This window comes from Pseudorasbora parva, chromosome 19 (genome assembly GCF_024679245.1).
Source record: "Pseudorasbora parva isolate DD20220531a chromosome 19, ASM2467924v1, whole genome shotgun sequence".
NCBI classification, from domain to species: Eukaryota; Metazoa; Chordata; class Actinopteri; order Cypriniformes; family Gobionidae; genus Pseudorasbora; species Pseudorasbora parva.
In genome coordinates this window covers 31861953-31873931 of record NC_090190.1, presented here as the reverse complement: position 1 = coordinate 31873931, position 11979 = coordinate 31861953, and the positions used below count along the sequence as shown (strand labels likewise).

General features: G+C 36.7%; 1 protein-coding gene across 2 annotated transcripts; it reads left to right on the top strand.

Moving 5' to 3' along the window:
• Window positions 1-13: 13 nt before the first annotated feature.
• On the top strand, window positions 14-11623 carry usf2 (upstream transcription factor 2, c-fos interacting). 2 transcript variants are annotated; one of them, XM_067425109.1, is made up of 11 exons: window positions 14-451; window positions 2166-2209; window positions 2344-2462; window positions 3277-3396; window positions 3511-3673; window positions 4159-4246; window positions 4525-4569; window positions 5030-5088; window positions 6063-6157; window positions 6238-6366; window positions 9416-11623. In XM_067425109.1, exons 1-11 carry the CDS (start codon window positions 414-416, stop codon window positions 9500-9502), a joined length of 987 nt encoding a protein of 328 aa, XP_067281210.1. In that variant the 5' UTR covers window positions 14-413; the 3' UTR covers window positions 9503-11623. The 2 variants fall into 2 exon arrangements, with proteins under 2 accessions (XP_067281210.1, XP_067281211.1); XM_067425110.1 differs by lacking the exon at window positions 4525-4569.
• The last annotated feature ends 356 nt before the right edge of the window (window positions 11624-11979 follow it).

The window sequence follows — 11979 nt, the reverse complement described above, 5'->3', positions numbered from 1 at the left end:
GGAAGGATACGAGAATATCGATCGCAAAGCTATGCAGAGCGCGTTTCCGAAATAAAGAGAAAGTTCGATTTTAAAGTATTTTTAAAAGACTAAAAACAAATGAGCAAATACGTCCAACGTTAACATATGATCAAAAGGTCTGAAAAGAAACCAAGAAGCTCCTCAACAGGTCGAGAGAAAGACGGGAGGTAGTTACATATGCAACAAAGCCGCGCAGTGAGCACAACAGCAGCCGGTACACCTTCCGTCTTCCTCCACAGCGGTCTCCATTTTAACTCCTCGCCCAGCCTGCACCTCACGTGTCCTGGACTGTCTTTCTCACATGACCCGTGTGTTTGTCCCCGTGATCAGCGCTTCCATCTCCCGTATTTCAAGTGTCGCTGAATATCGCATTTTAAAATCCGTTCGCCTTCATGGATATGCTCGATCAGAGCTTGGACACCTCGACGAGGTGAGAGCACGTCCTTTATGTACGGCCACCCTCAAGGCCCCAGTCAACCATTTTCTGCTCTGTTTTTATAGCAAGGCAGTTAGCAATCATCTTGTAACTTTATTTTCTTACTTTTATTAAGTTTTATGCATGCCAGCAATATAGTAGGTTAAACGTGAGATATGAATAGCAGGAAGAAAAACAACAGATCGCAGGCCTTTTAACACTGATCGTCGACATATTTATATCACTATTAGCCCGATTGCTAATTTGATTTTTGTATGTTCTTGGTTATTAAAAATACACAAACCCAAGCCGGTGTATATTTACTTTTTTGCAAGACACTTGTGTTTTTATGTGAAATATAAAATGCACTTTAAACGATTTAAGCAGAAATGTCGCGTTTTGCGCGGTAGGAACAAAAGCTCTTCGGCAGTTTAATGCATTAACTAAATCCCCCCAATCTGCAACCAACCCTTGCCTTTTCATCCATGGGGCTTTATTGGCATCCAGAAGAATTACCCCCATTAATCCAGTTGTGTTTATTTGGCTACATTTGTTAAGTGACGAAAACGTTGCTGTTGGTTGTTTTTTTTTTAATTTCACTTTAAAAACTGAACAGTTGGTAAATGACGCTAATGAAGGGGGGCGTTCACTGTTTCTTCATGAAGTAGCGTTTGACAGATCTAGGTTAGAGGTATATCGACCAGAACATCTTGCTCCAGTCATTTGGAGTATTTAATACATTTTCAAGTAATCCATAATAATGTCTTTCTTAGTTTTCATAAAGACTGGAGAGTGTACAAGTGATGTCCGATTCTTTAACGAATCGTTCTTTAAGTCGGATCTTTTTATTGAATCGGTTCGCTCTTAGCGATTCTTTCGGATATTGGTCTGAGCGGTTATTGGGTGAACATCCGAAAGGGAATTATACCATCTAAAGTGAGATGGAAAGTGACCTTCTCTGATTTTGTTTTATTGGTCATTGGTTTATATTGTGTTATGGGTCATAGCCATACTTATAAGTGTGTGTGTGCGAGTTTGTTAATCTGTTTCAGAGCTTGAAATGCCTCAAAAACATAACAGAAAGTCTGAAACTATGCTTCTCTTTGTCGAAATATCTATTATATTATGATGTTTTTCATTAGACGTCTTTATCAGCTAAATTACTTGTTTGTTCTCAACCTTATTCCTTCTCAAATTCTGTGTGTTTCTACCAAAGGAAGTGTCTTACATTGTTGTTTTCCCTGTCTTATGTACATTCTGCAATTTAAAAAAGGAGGGGATTTAATAGCAGTACATGTGATTTTAGACATTTAAATTTATCTATTATGAATTCAAATTATATTCATTGGCCGCTTGCTTACATTGCTTAGACTAGTCTTACGAGTTCATCTAGTTCTATTCTTCAAGGCGGTTCATAACCAGTCAGTTGCATAAGAATGATTTGATACAAAAAAAAACTAAGAATTAATATCTCTGACTAACTGCTAGTTGGTACTAAAAGACTGAAACTCATACAATTAACACTATTGATGTAAACTAATTGACTACAACACTATTGTAAAAACTGCTTGATTGAATCATTTGGCAAAAATGGGTCTGACTTTCCATCACTAGAATGTGACAATTTTATATTATTTTAATCTGTAGAGTTTAATCTGTAGATCTTTTTGTTCCTTTTGAGATGCAAGATTTCATAAGATGACCTGAAACATTTGCTCTCTCTTTGCAGTCACGAGAAACAGGAAACTGAGGAGGTTGTTCAGCTGCAAGAGGGTAAGTAAAACATGCAGTTCTAAAGGATGTACACATCTTTTAGAATGTGGGGTGTGTGTGTGTGGGGGGGGGGGGGGGGGTGTATGTATATTATCGAGATATAACGCAGTCCTTTCTTCTTGTGCATTTCTCAGGAGAGGGGGTGGGGGTGGAGGAGCAGACAGCGGTTACCATAGCGAGTGTCCAGCAAGCAGCAGCGTTTGGAGACCACAATGTTCAGTACCAGTTTCGGACAGAGAACACTGGTGGACAGGTCAGTGCAACCTTTGACCTTTTCAGGGTTCAGACTGGGGTCATTCTGTAATAAAACATGACCTGGAGTACTGTGTCTCAGTAATGGCTCTTATGGGAGTGCTTTTATGTCTAAGTGGTATTTTAGTGTTATTGCTAGCACTTAATTTTACAGTCCTGTTGCCCATGTACATGCTATGTTTATATTATAAATATTAAGATAACTGGGTAATAACTAGATACTAACCTTGAACCTAACCATAAACCATGTTTTTACCCTATATTAACCAGTACTTTCTTAGGTAGTGCAACCATTTTATTTATATGCTATTATAATTTTGATTGGGTTTTTATTGGATAATGTTAACCGATAGCTATATAGCCATTCGTTTAGTAAAAAAATGTATGTAACGCCTATTGGTCATTATGTTATAAATTTTTTATGGATAAGATGAATTCCCATTGCCTGTTTAACATACTATTTCAATATTAAATGAACAAATTATGAAAGTAAAATGCATATTCAAACAGCTATTCATTTTGACTTTAATAACCTTGGTAACACTTTAGTATGGGGAGCACATATCCACTATTAACTATGACTTTTGCATCAATAAACTCCTAATGTACTGCTTATTAATAGTTAGTAAGGTAATTTTTGTAGCATAGTACTAATAAACAGCCAATATCCTAGTAATATGCATGCTAATAAGCAACTCGTTAATAGTTAATAACCGAAACTTAAAATAAAATGTTACCATAACTTTTTGTTGCTTAACTTGGATACAAAACATTTTGTATCAAAATTCTTTCTGTGTTGTTTTTTTCTGATACAGGTGACATATCGCGTGGTCCAGGTCACAGAGGACCATCTGGAAACAGGAGGAGATGGAGGAGCGGCAGTCAGTGTGGTGTCCACGGCCGCCTTTGCGGGTGCACAGCAAGCAGTGGCACAGGTGTGTATGGATAAGACTGTAAGGAAATATGGAGGGAAAATAGCAATATGTACATGAATGCAGTGTCAAATTTGCCTGCATGCATCTTATGTTTCTATATCTATCGCTCTACAGGCTGTCATCCAGAACCCTTTTAGCAATGGAGGCAGTCCAGCAGGGGAAACGGTGGGGGGAGAGACACGCTTCGCCTACTTCCCAGCCGCAACTGTCAGTGACGGTACAGCTACAGCCGTCTCAGTGCAGGCCACGTCTGATCCAACCCTCGCACAGGCTGGAGGTCAGTTTCATGCCAAAGTCCAAAAATCACTGCCATTGACAGGGTTAGTAGGTAATGTTGGTTCTAGTATGTCAGCAGTCCTAAAATATAACTTCTTATGCAGATACAGTGTTTCTTGAATCTGGCATTGCGTTGCATTTAGGACACACAGTAGGGTTGTGTAATGTATAATTACTAGGGCTGTCAATCGATTAAAATATTTAATTGTGATTAATCACAGGATTGTCATGAGTTAACTCGCGATATATCGCAACTTAATCACACATTTTTATCAGTTGTAAATGTATCTTAAATTAAGTTTAAATTACGTTTTTAACACACTAATCAACATGGGCACATAAGGGTCATAGAAATACAGTACACAGTAATTAATGTGTAATAGCTGCTAAAATCAATAGTATGTTAGTCTGCTTTCTTATACAATGTTGATAACAAGTCATAATAGGTTTTTCAAACATTATTTGAATCCTTTTTGTTTAATCTAGGTCAGTTTTACGTGATGATGAGTCCACCAGATGTGTTACAAACTGGAACTCCCCGGAGTATCGCCCCTCGTACGCACACTTACTCTACGTAAGTATCTTGGGGGACCATCCCTTACTTTTCCCCAGTCTGCACGGCCCGGTCCATCCTTTGAACTTGATGCTTTGTACAAAATGTAATTTGATCCCTTTACTTCCCTCAAAATAATTTCAGTTTGCAGAACAACAGTATACACGGAGTGATTTATTTATGAAAGAACTGTCCAATGCAATGATTTCAAATACAAATATGCAAAGTATTGTCCAATCAATTTGAGTGCGGTCAGAAAAACAACCAAAAAATGTGTCCCACTTGCCTGCCATCCCCAGAGACCTTGGTGAACATGAGACTCTTCAACACAGCAGATCAGACTGGTGAGGAAGACCTTTTACATCCCCACCCCCTTTCAACCGCCAGCCTGTCCTTCTCCTCTAGATTCCGCTACACTAGCCCATTAATCACTGCTGGGCGGCTGGCTTTTAATTCAATACTGTGTAAAATGATGATGGTGTTTGAGTTTTCTTCATATTCGGAAGACATCAGATAAATACATTTAATTCTTGCCTCTCAATAAAACGAAATGAGGAAAAATCAAAGGGGTTCTTTCAGGCTTATTACCTTTTTGTGTGCAGAGTTAAGCAAATTGTTGTTAAAAATGTAATTGAACTGGCTGAAATTTGTACTTCACCTGTTGTGATATCAGTAAATGGGCTGGAGAAATGTTTGTTTTCATATAGGCTTCGGCTGTGTTATGTTTGTCATTTGGTGGTTTTGGTAGTTTAATAGAGCAAGCTAACACAAGTCGTCTCTCTTTCTCGTCTCTGTATTTGGCAGGAAGATTGATGGCCCCCGGGCACCTCGAGATGAGAGGAGGAGAGCACAGCACAATGAAGGTAAACTAATGCGTGTCTTTTTGGAGCTCAGATTATATTCAATTTCCTTTCTAACTACTCTCCACACAATGGCAGTAAAATGTAGTCAACACGAAATGTCATTTGCAATGTAGTTCACTTCTGTAAACCCGACATTTCCAATTAAAGCAACTAGAAAACTAAACAAATGTAGGATAGGATTTGTATCCAACTGGAATTAGATTGTAATGTGGGTGTTACCAGAATTAAAGGATTAGTTCACTTTAAAATGAAAACTACCCCATGATTTACTTGCCTTCAAGCCATCCTAGGTGTATATGACTTTCCCCGGCACAATGGACTTCGTCACTGCCATTATAAAATTGGGACGCGTCAGGATATTTATTATTATAACTGCTTGTGTTAATCAGAAAGATGAAAAGTCATATACGCCTATGATGGCTGGAGGGTGAGTAAATCATGGGGTCATTTTTATTTTAAAGTGAACTAATCCTTTAATCCAGGTGAAAAGGATGTGGTTTTAGTTTTGCACTAATACAATTATGAAGACAGACCTTTTTTTCTTATAATATAATAAGCACTGATTAATCATTCACCGTAAACAGAACATGGATAACACTTTAGAATAATGTTCATTAGCTAATGTATTAACTAACATGAACTAACCATGAGCTGTACATTTGTTACTGTATTAGTTCATCTTTGTTAACGTTAGTTCATAAAAATCCAACTGTTGATGGTTTGTTCGTGTTAGTTCACGGTGCATTAACTAATGTTAACAGGATTTTAATAATGTATTCGTAAATGTTGAAATTAACATAAACGAAGATAAATAAATGCTATATAAGTGCAGTTCATTATTAGTTTATGTTAACTAATGTAGTTAACTAATGATGACCATTATTCTAAAGTGTTACCAGAACATTTATTAGGGGGGAAAAATCAGGTGCATATTTTAGTTTCATATTGTTTTTGTTATTTATGTGTTTCTGCAGTGGAAAGGAGAAGAAGAGACAAAATCAACAACTGGATTGTCACACTGTCTAAAATCATCCCAGACTGCAATATGGACAATACCAAAACAGGAGCAGTAAGTACCAGATCTTTTGCTTTTGGACCTGTATAACTTCTTTTCACCTGCTAATGTTAATGAACACCTTTCTTCTGTAGAGTAAAGGAGGCATCCTTTCTAAAGCATGCGACTACATTAGAGAACTCAGACAGACTAACCAGAGGCTACAGGAGAGCTACAAGGAGGTGGAGAGAATACAGGTGGACAATGAGCTACTAAGACAACAGGTATTTGTTGGTAACGTTTTATATGCAAGATACACAGTGGGGTCTCAATGTCAGACTATCAGTTAAACATGCTTTCTTTTTTTTTCATTTGCTATTATAAGCATAACTACATGTGCTAGTTGGCTGCTTAAAATATGAACATGTATTTAGTTTGTCACTCCTTTTACTTTAATGACAGCAGCACTCGAGCTGCATGAACTCCACGAGTTGTGTAAAAACTGATGATCATTAGGGCACTATGAAATCACTTTACAATAAGGTTTAATTAGTTAACATTAGTTAAAGGTGCAATAGGTGATCTGGGAAATGCTTACTTTTGACTGCTAGCATTGAAAGCTTACGATCCCACCCTCCCTGCAAATCGCTGCCCAAAGCCACGCCTCCTCCGAAACACATGAACGCCCCTAGACCAGAAGTGAGAGGAGCAGAGATAGTGCTAGTAGATAACATCATGTGTCATTCACTTGTGAGAAAATTGCCATTCTCACTCTGTCTGCACAGTCTACGCTAATGACGTATGATGTCTGCGTGAACAGGCTGCGCAGTTGTATGCGAACATGCTGACTGACAGGGAACACATGCTATAATTTCTTTCAGACTGAATGTAATGATTGAACAAACATTTTATGGTCCTATGCCTCCCAAAGATGACACATTTATAAAAAAAAATACATTTAGACCACTTAACATAGTGATTGCTATCTGTATATGAGGAGACTTAACCAGCATAAAATAAAATGTTACTATAGACAATCCCCTATTGCTCTTTTACTACATTAGTTAACAGAAAGTAATAATGAACTGCATATCTACAGCATTTATTAATCATAATGTTAATTTCAACATTTACTTATAGATTATTAAAATTAAAAGTTTTATCTGTAAAACTCAATAAACAGCTTTACTAACTAACGTTAACAAAGATTTACAAATACAGTAACAAATGTATTGCTCATGGTTAGTTTATGTTAGTTAATACATTGTCTAATTTTAACAAATTAAACCTTATTGTAAACTGTAACCAAATCTTTTATTTATTAAAAATTGAATTTTTACTACCCAAATAGGATGATTAATCAGTTTTATTCATATAATTTTAATAATTTATCAAAATGGTAACAAAAGGCCCCTATGAAATGTAAATTATTATTTATTTTTTTGCAATTCAGTTTTGTATGTTTTATTTTTTTTCCTAGATTCTGTGTTTTATGATTTAATGTAAATGTATTAGCTAAAACAGTTGATAACATTTTAATTTAAACAACTAAATTAGATTAAAATGTAATTAAGTGAAATTTGAACAATTCCTTCTTTTTTGGAAATCAAAGTGATGCCTAGTTGAGTTTTACAGTTTAATAGAGCAAAGGTGCTGTATGTATTTTTTTGACTATACTAAAGCATAAATATGCTACATTATGTTTGCAGAGATTTAGGAAAAACTCAACTTATTTATTGGAAAAACAATGTGAAGGGCAGTTTTTGTACTTCGAAATGTGCGTTTCATGACGGAATGTCTGTTTGTTTTGGTCCATGTGGCCCCAGCCACTGACAATTTACCCAATAGTATGTTGACACCCAGAGTTTCAAGTTGGCAGGAAACTGTATTGCAGCCATGGAAGTCAGCAAACTAACTGGGTCAGAGATCACTGATTCTTCCTGAACGAAAAAGCCTTTGCAATAAAAACAATGCAAACCAACTTGCAGTGTAAGGCTCTTCGCTTTCCATTGTCAACTGTGCTTGTACCTGTTGTGTCCTCAATCTGGCAACCCATACGAGCATCAGTCTGAGGAGGAGGAACAGGGGAAACAACTATCACCAGTATTTTAAATTTGGACTGCGGTTCCCATTTGAACAGCTAGATGTCAATATTACATACTGCAAAAATGATCTGCTTTGTGGAATTTATAGGGCCCTAGATCATGTTGAGTCTAATGGGAGCAAGTAACAATGCAAATATAAATATATGCCAAATAAATAAATGCTTAAGATATTAAAGTCCCTGTAAAGTTTAAATTAAAGATTTGTTCTGAGTTTGTCACACCACAGAGCACACAAACACACGAGACAACACTGGTGGGCACATACTGCCAACGATGGCAGCAGATGTTTGGTTGGGTGGGATGATATTCAGCTCGGCCCCATTTTGTAGTGGATTATCAGTGAACTCCAATTTTCTCAGATGAAAGTTTTTAAAACCGTCCGATGTAAACCGATCACTGTAGAGGCAGGTGTTGGTGGCGATCAAGGCTGGATAGTGTTAGGGGAAAGGCCAGGCTGAGTGGCTCCAGTGCCATCGATCCACCGTTTTAGGTTTACACAAAAAAAAACAGTCTACCTCCAGAGTTTAGTACTACACTGATTTAGAAATGTATTGCTAAAACACATTACAAACATTTATAATGTGTTTAGAAACAAAGACCTGCCCCCTTTAGTTACTGTTGCTATGTCCGACAAGCCACGCTCACAGCATGCATGTAAACACACACACACACACACGTTCTCATCGCGGAGCAAAGAGGATACTGACAACGCACTGACAGACGGGACAGACCAGGTTACTTTTAATATGAAACGATGTCGCAGCCCTAAAATTTTGGCCCTAAAAATGTAACAATACATCCTATTTTGTGTCTCTTTAATGTGTGGTGAAAAGCTGCTTGTGTACCCGATCATCTCTTCCTTCTAGTTCATTTCTAGTATCAAACAAACATGAATGAACTTCTGAAGGAATGTTATTTCAACCACAGAAAGATGTCAGTACACAGCAATTTTCAATTTCAAGTCCACCGACGGTAACTCTTGACTGCTTTTTCGGACAAATATGGTGAATTGTGATTGGTCCGATCGTCTGTCAATCAAACTGCCGTCGAAGGGTGAATTGCCTTTACAGGGACTTAACAGATTTTCATTGTGCTCTCTTGACTTTTGGCAGATGATGTAAGGTTTAGAACACAGATTATCAGTGTTGAGTTAATGAGCTCTGTGGTGTTTTGCTGTCCATGTCTGATCGGACAAATGGTAATATGTTGGATGTCCGTTGTCCTGCAGATCGAAGACCTGAAGAATGACAACGCACTGCTCAGAGCTCAACTACAACAGCATGGCCTGGAAATCAGTGAAACTACGTCACAGTGACAAAAACAAAAAAAACATTCTCACGAATAAACAGTCTCAAGTGGAGAAATAACCCCTCAATGACTCACTTGCTCACGCCTCATCACAGACTTGAGATGTTCTGCAACTCAAGTAGGGTATGAATGCTTGTTTGATACACAGACACACTTCCTTCTGACAAGAGACTCTGACCGTTGTGAAAAGATCTGCTGTAAAAGCACACTTTGTTTTTTTCCTTCGCTCCTGTGAGAACTCCACAACCTGGACTGACCCTCTTCTTCCAGAAGTATCCCGCTTGCCACAGGTCTTTAGTTTGAATCTTGGAATTGTGAACCAGTTATATGCCTGCTCATGCCTAATGGTCCTCTTTTGTTCTGTTGAAAACATTTTGTGGATTTTATTTTTGCTACAACATGCTAATGTTACTACTGTCTGACACGACAGAAGGTCTTTTTTTAAGGGTTCGTCTGTATCGTATTTATTAGCTTTCAAGAAATTGTGCAGCAGCAGGTGTACAAAACCTTTGCATTTGATTTAGTTTTTCTGTCCTGCAGTCTTTCCATATATCAGACTTTCTGAAATGCATTCATCAGGCTGATCAGAGACTCGACTTCGTGGCACATCAAGATGTTTAATTTACAGTATGAATATGCTTAGAATGTAAATGAAAGTGTAAGTTTTCATTTAAAATAGAGATGTATGATACCTAAAACTGCATTACCTACAACTTTCAGTTTTCAGAGTCCATCATATTTAATGCACTGTGATTTTTAGTGAAGGATGAACGAGTAGCTCAGGGTTTTGAGGTGCAGGAAAATAGCAGAGGCTCTGGAACTCCCCGCTAACCTTGTAACCCTGCACTTTTTGCCCATTGGCTTTAACATACTAGATTCTAAACATGTACTGTATATGTTATATGTTTCAACCAGTTGTCATTAATTCATTGAAAGAAATGTCCTTTATAAATCCTATATCCCAGGCTCATTTATCTACAGCAAATAAAATGGAAGATGCACAGTAGAAACGGATGGAAATGCTACTGTCAGTAGTGTTCTGGCTCATTTTTGTTGTAGCTAATCTTCCATCTTATTTTGTAAGGAACTTATTTGGTTTAAACATTCAACAACATTTTGAACAATAAAGTCGAAGACAAGCTATAAAAATGAACAAACCCCACTAAATTAGAAGAGAATGAGCACTGACAGCAATGGGAGTTATTGTTAACATGAGCTATGCATAAGCAAACCAAACAGTTTAAAATATAACAGATCTATTTTTGACCTTTTTCTAGTTTTAGTCGCTTTATCTCCTTGGTTTTAAGGCCAATTCAGGCCTGTTTTTCCCTTTTTAGTCAGACGGGCTTATTGCAAGGCTTGAATGATATAATACTGGATTATAAAAATGGTACCTTTGACTGTTTAGTAGCACCCATTATTTTATCTTCACAGGGGGTATTTAAAAATTGTAAGATTTTAAATATCAGCAAAACATTACACAATCTGTGTTCATAGCAAACCATGTGCTGAACCAGTGAAACATCAATATATGTTTGAAATATTCCACATAGCAATACAGAGAGCGCACAGATAACCCTTAAACACTCTGTCCTCTTTACAGTATTAATGCTGAACTTGAACGACTGTTGATTTACAGAGTCCAGAATCATAGTCTAATGCACTGCTGCTTTTAAAATCAAAGTATAGTAAGAGAATATTTTTATTCATGTACGTCTGGTTGAATTGATGAACCCACAGCATGGCATTCTTTACCACTGGTTTGATATCTATAAGCTATACAACACAGTTGCTTTGTTTATACCTAATGACTGTTGATGTTTATGTATGTACTTATATAAAAGAGAAAACCAGAGCTACAATATGTAGGGGTTTTTTTTTCTTTGAAAGAAAAGTGCTGAAATAAATTTGAAGAAGAAAAAAAAACTTGATTTCTTATCTTACACATCACCATTTAAATACAGTGGCCGGGACAAGATATCTGTAGATTCACTGTGAAAACCTTATTGTGTTTCACTGGTTCTCGCTCTTCCAGAGAGGGGTTTTCAAACGGGGGTCTGTGGAAAAAGTCTTGTAAATATGTAAGATTAAAATAAGTGCACTGTAAAAAAAATAATTTTTTAAATCAGGCCGCAAATGAAAGTTTTCTAGTGACTGATCACATCTAAAACTTTTTAGTTGGCTAAATTGAATTTTTGTGAATTAAATTGTGTCAATTCACAGAAATTAACTTTGGCCAACTGAAAAATGTAGTAGTGATCAGTCACTAGAAAACTTAATTGGGGCCTGAATTGTTTTTATTTTTACAGTGTGATTAAATGTTAAATTAACATATAAAACATGCACAAAATACATTTGCTTCATTTATTATTTATACATTTTATACGTTTATTGTTTATAAATTTGCTTAAAAGTACAGAAAAAAATATTAAATTAAAATAAATGATTGATTGAATGGTAAAGTATGATAAAATGTGAAAAGTA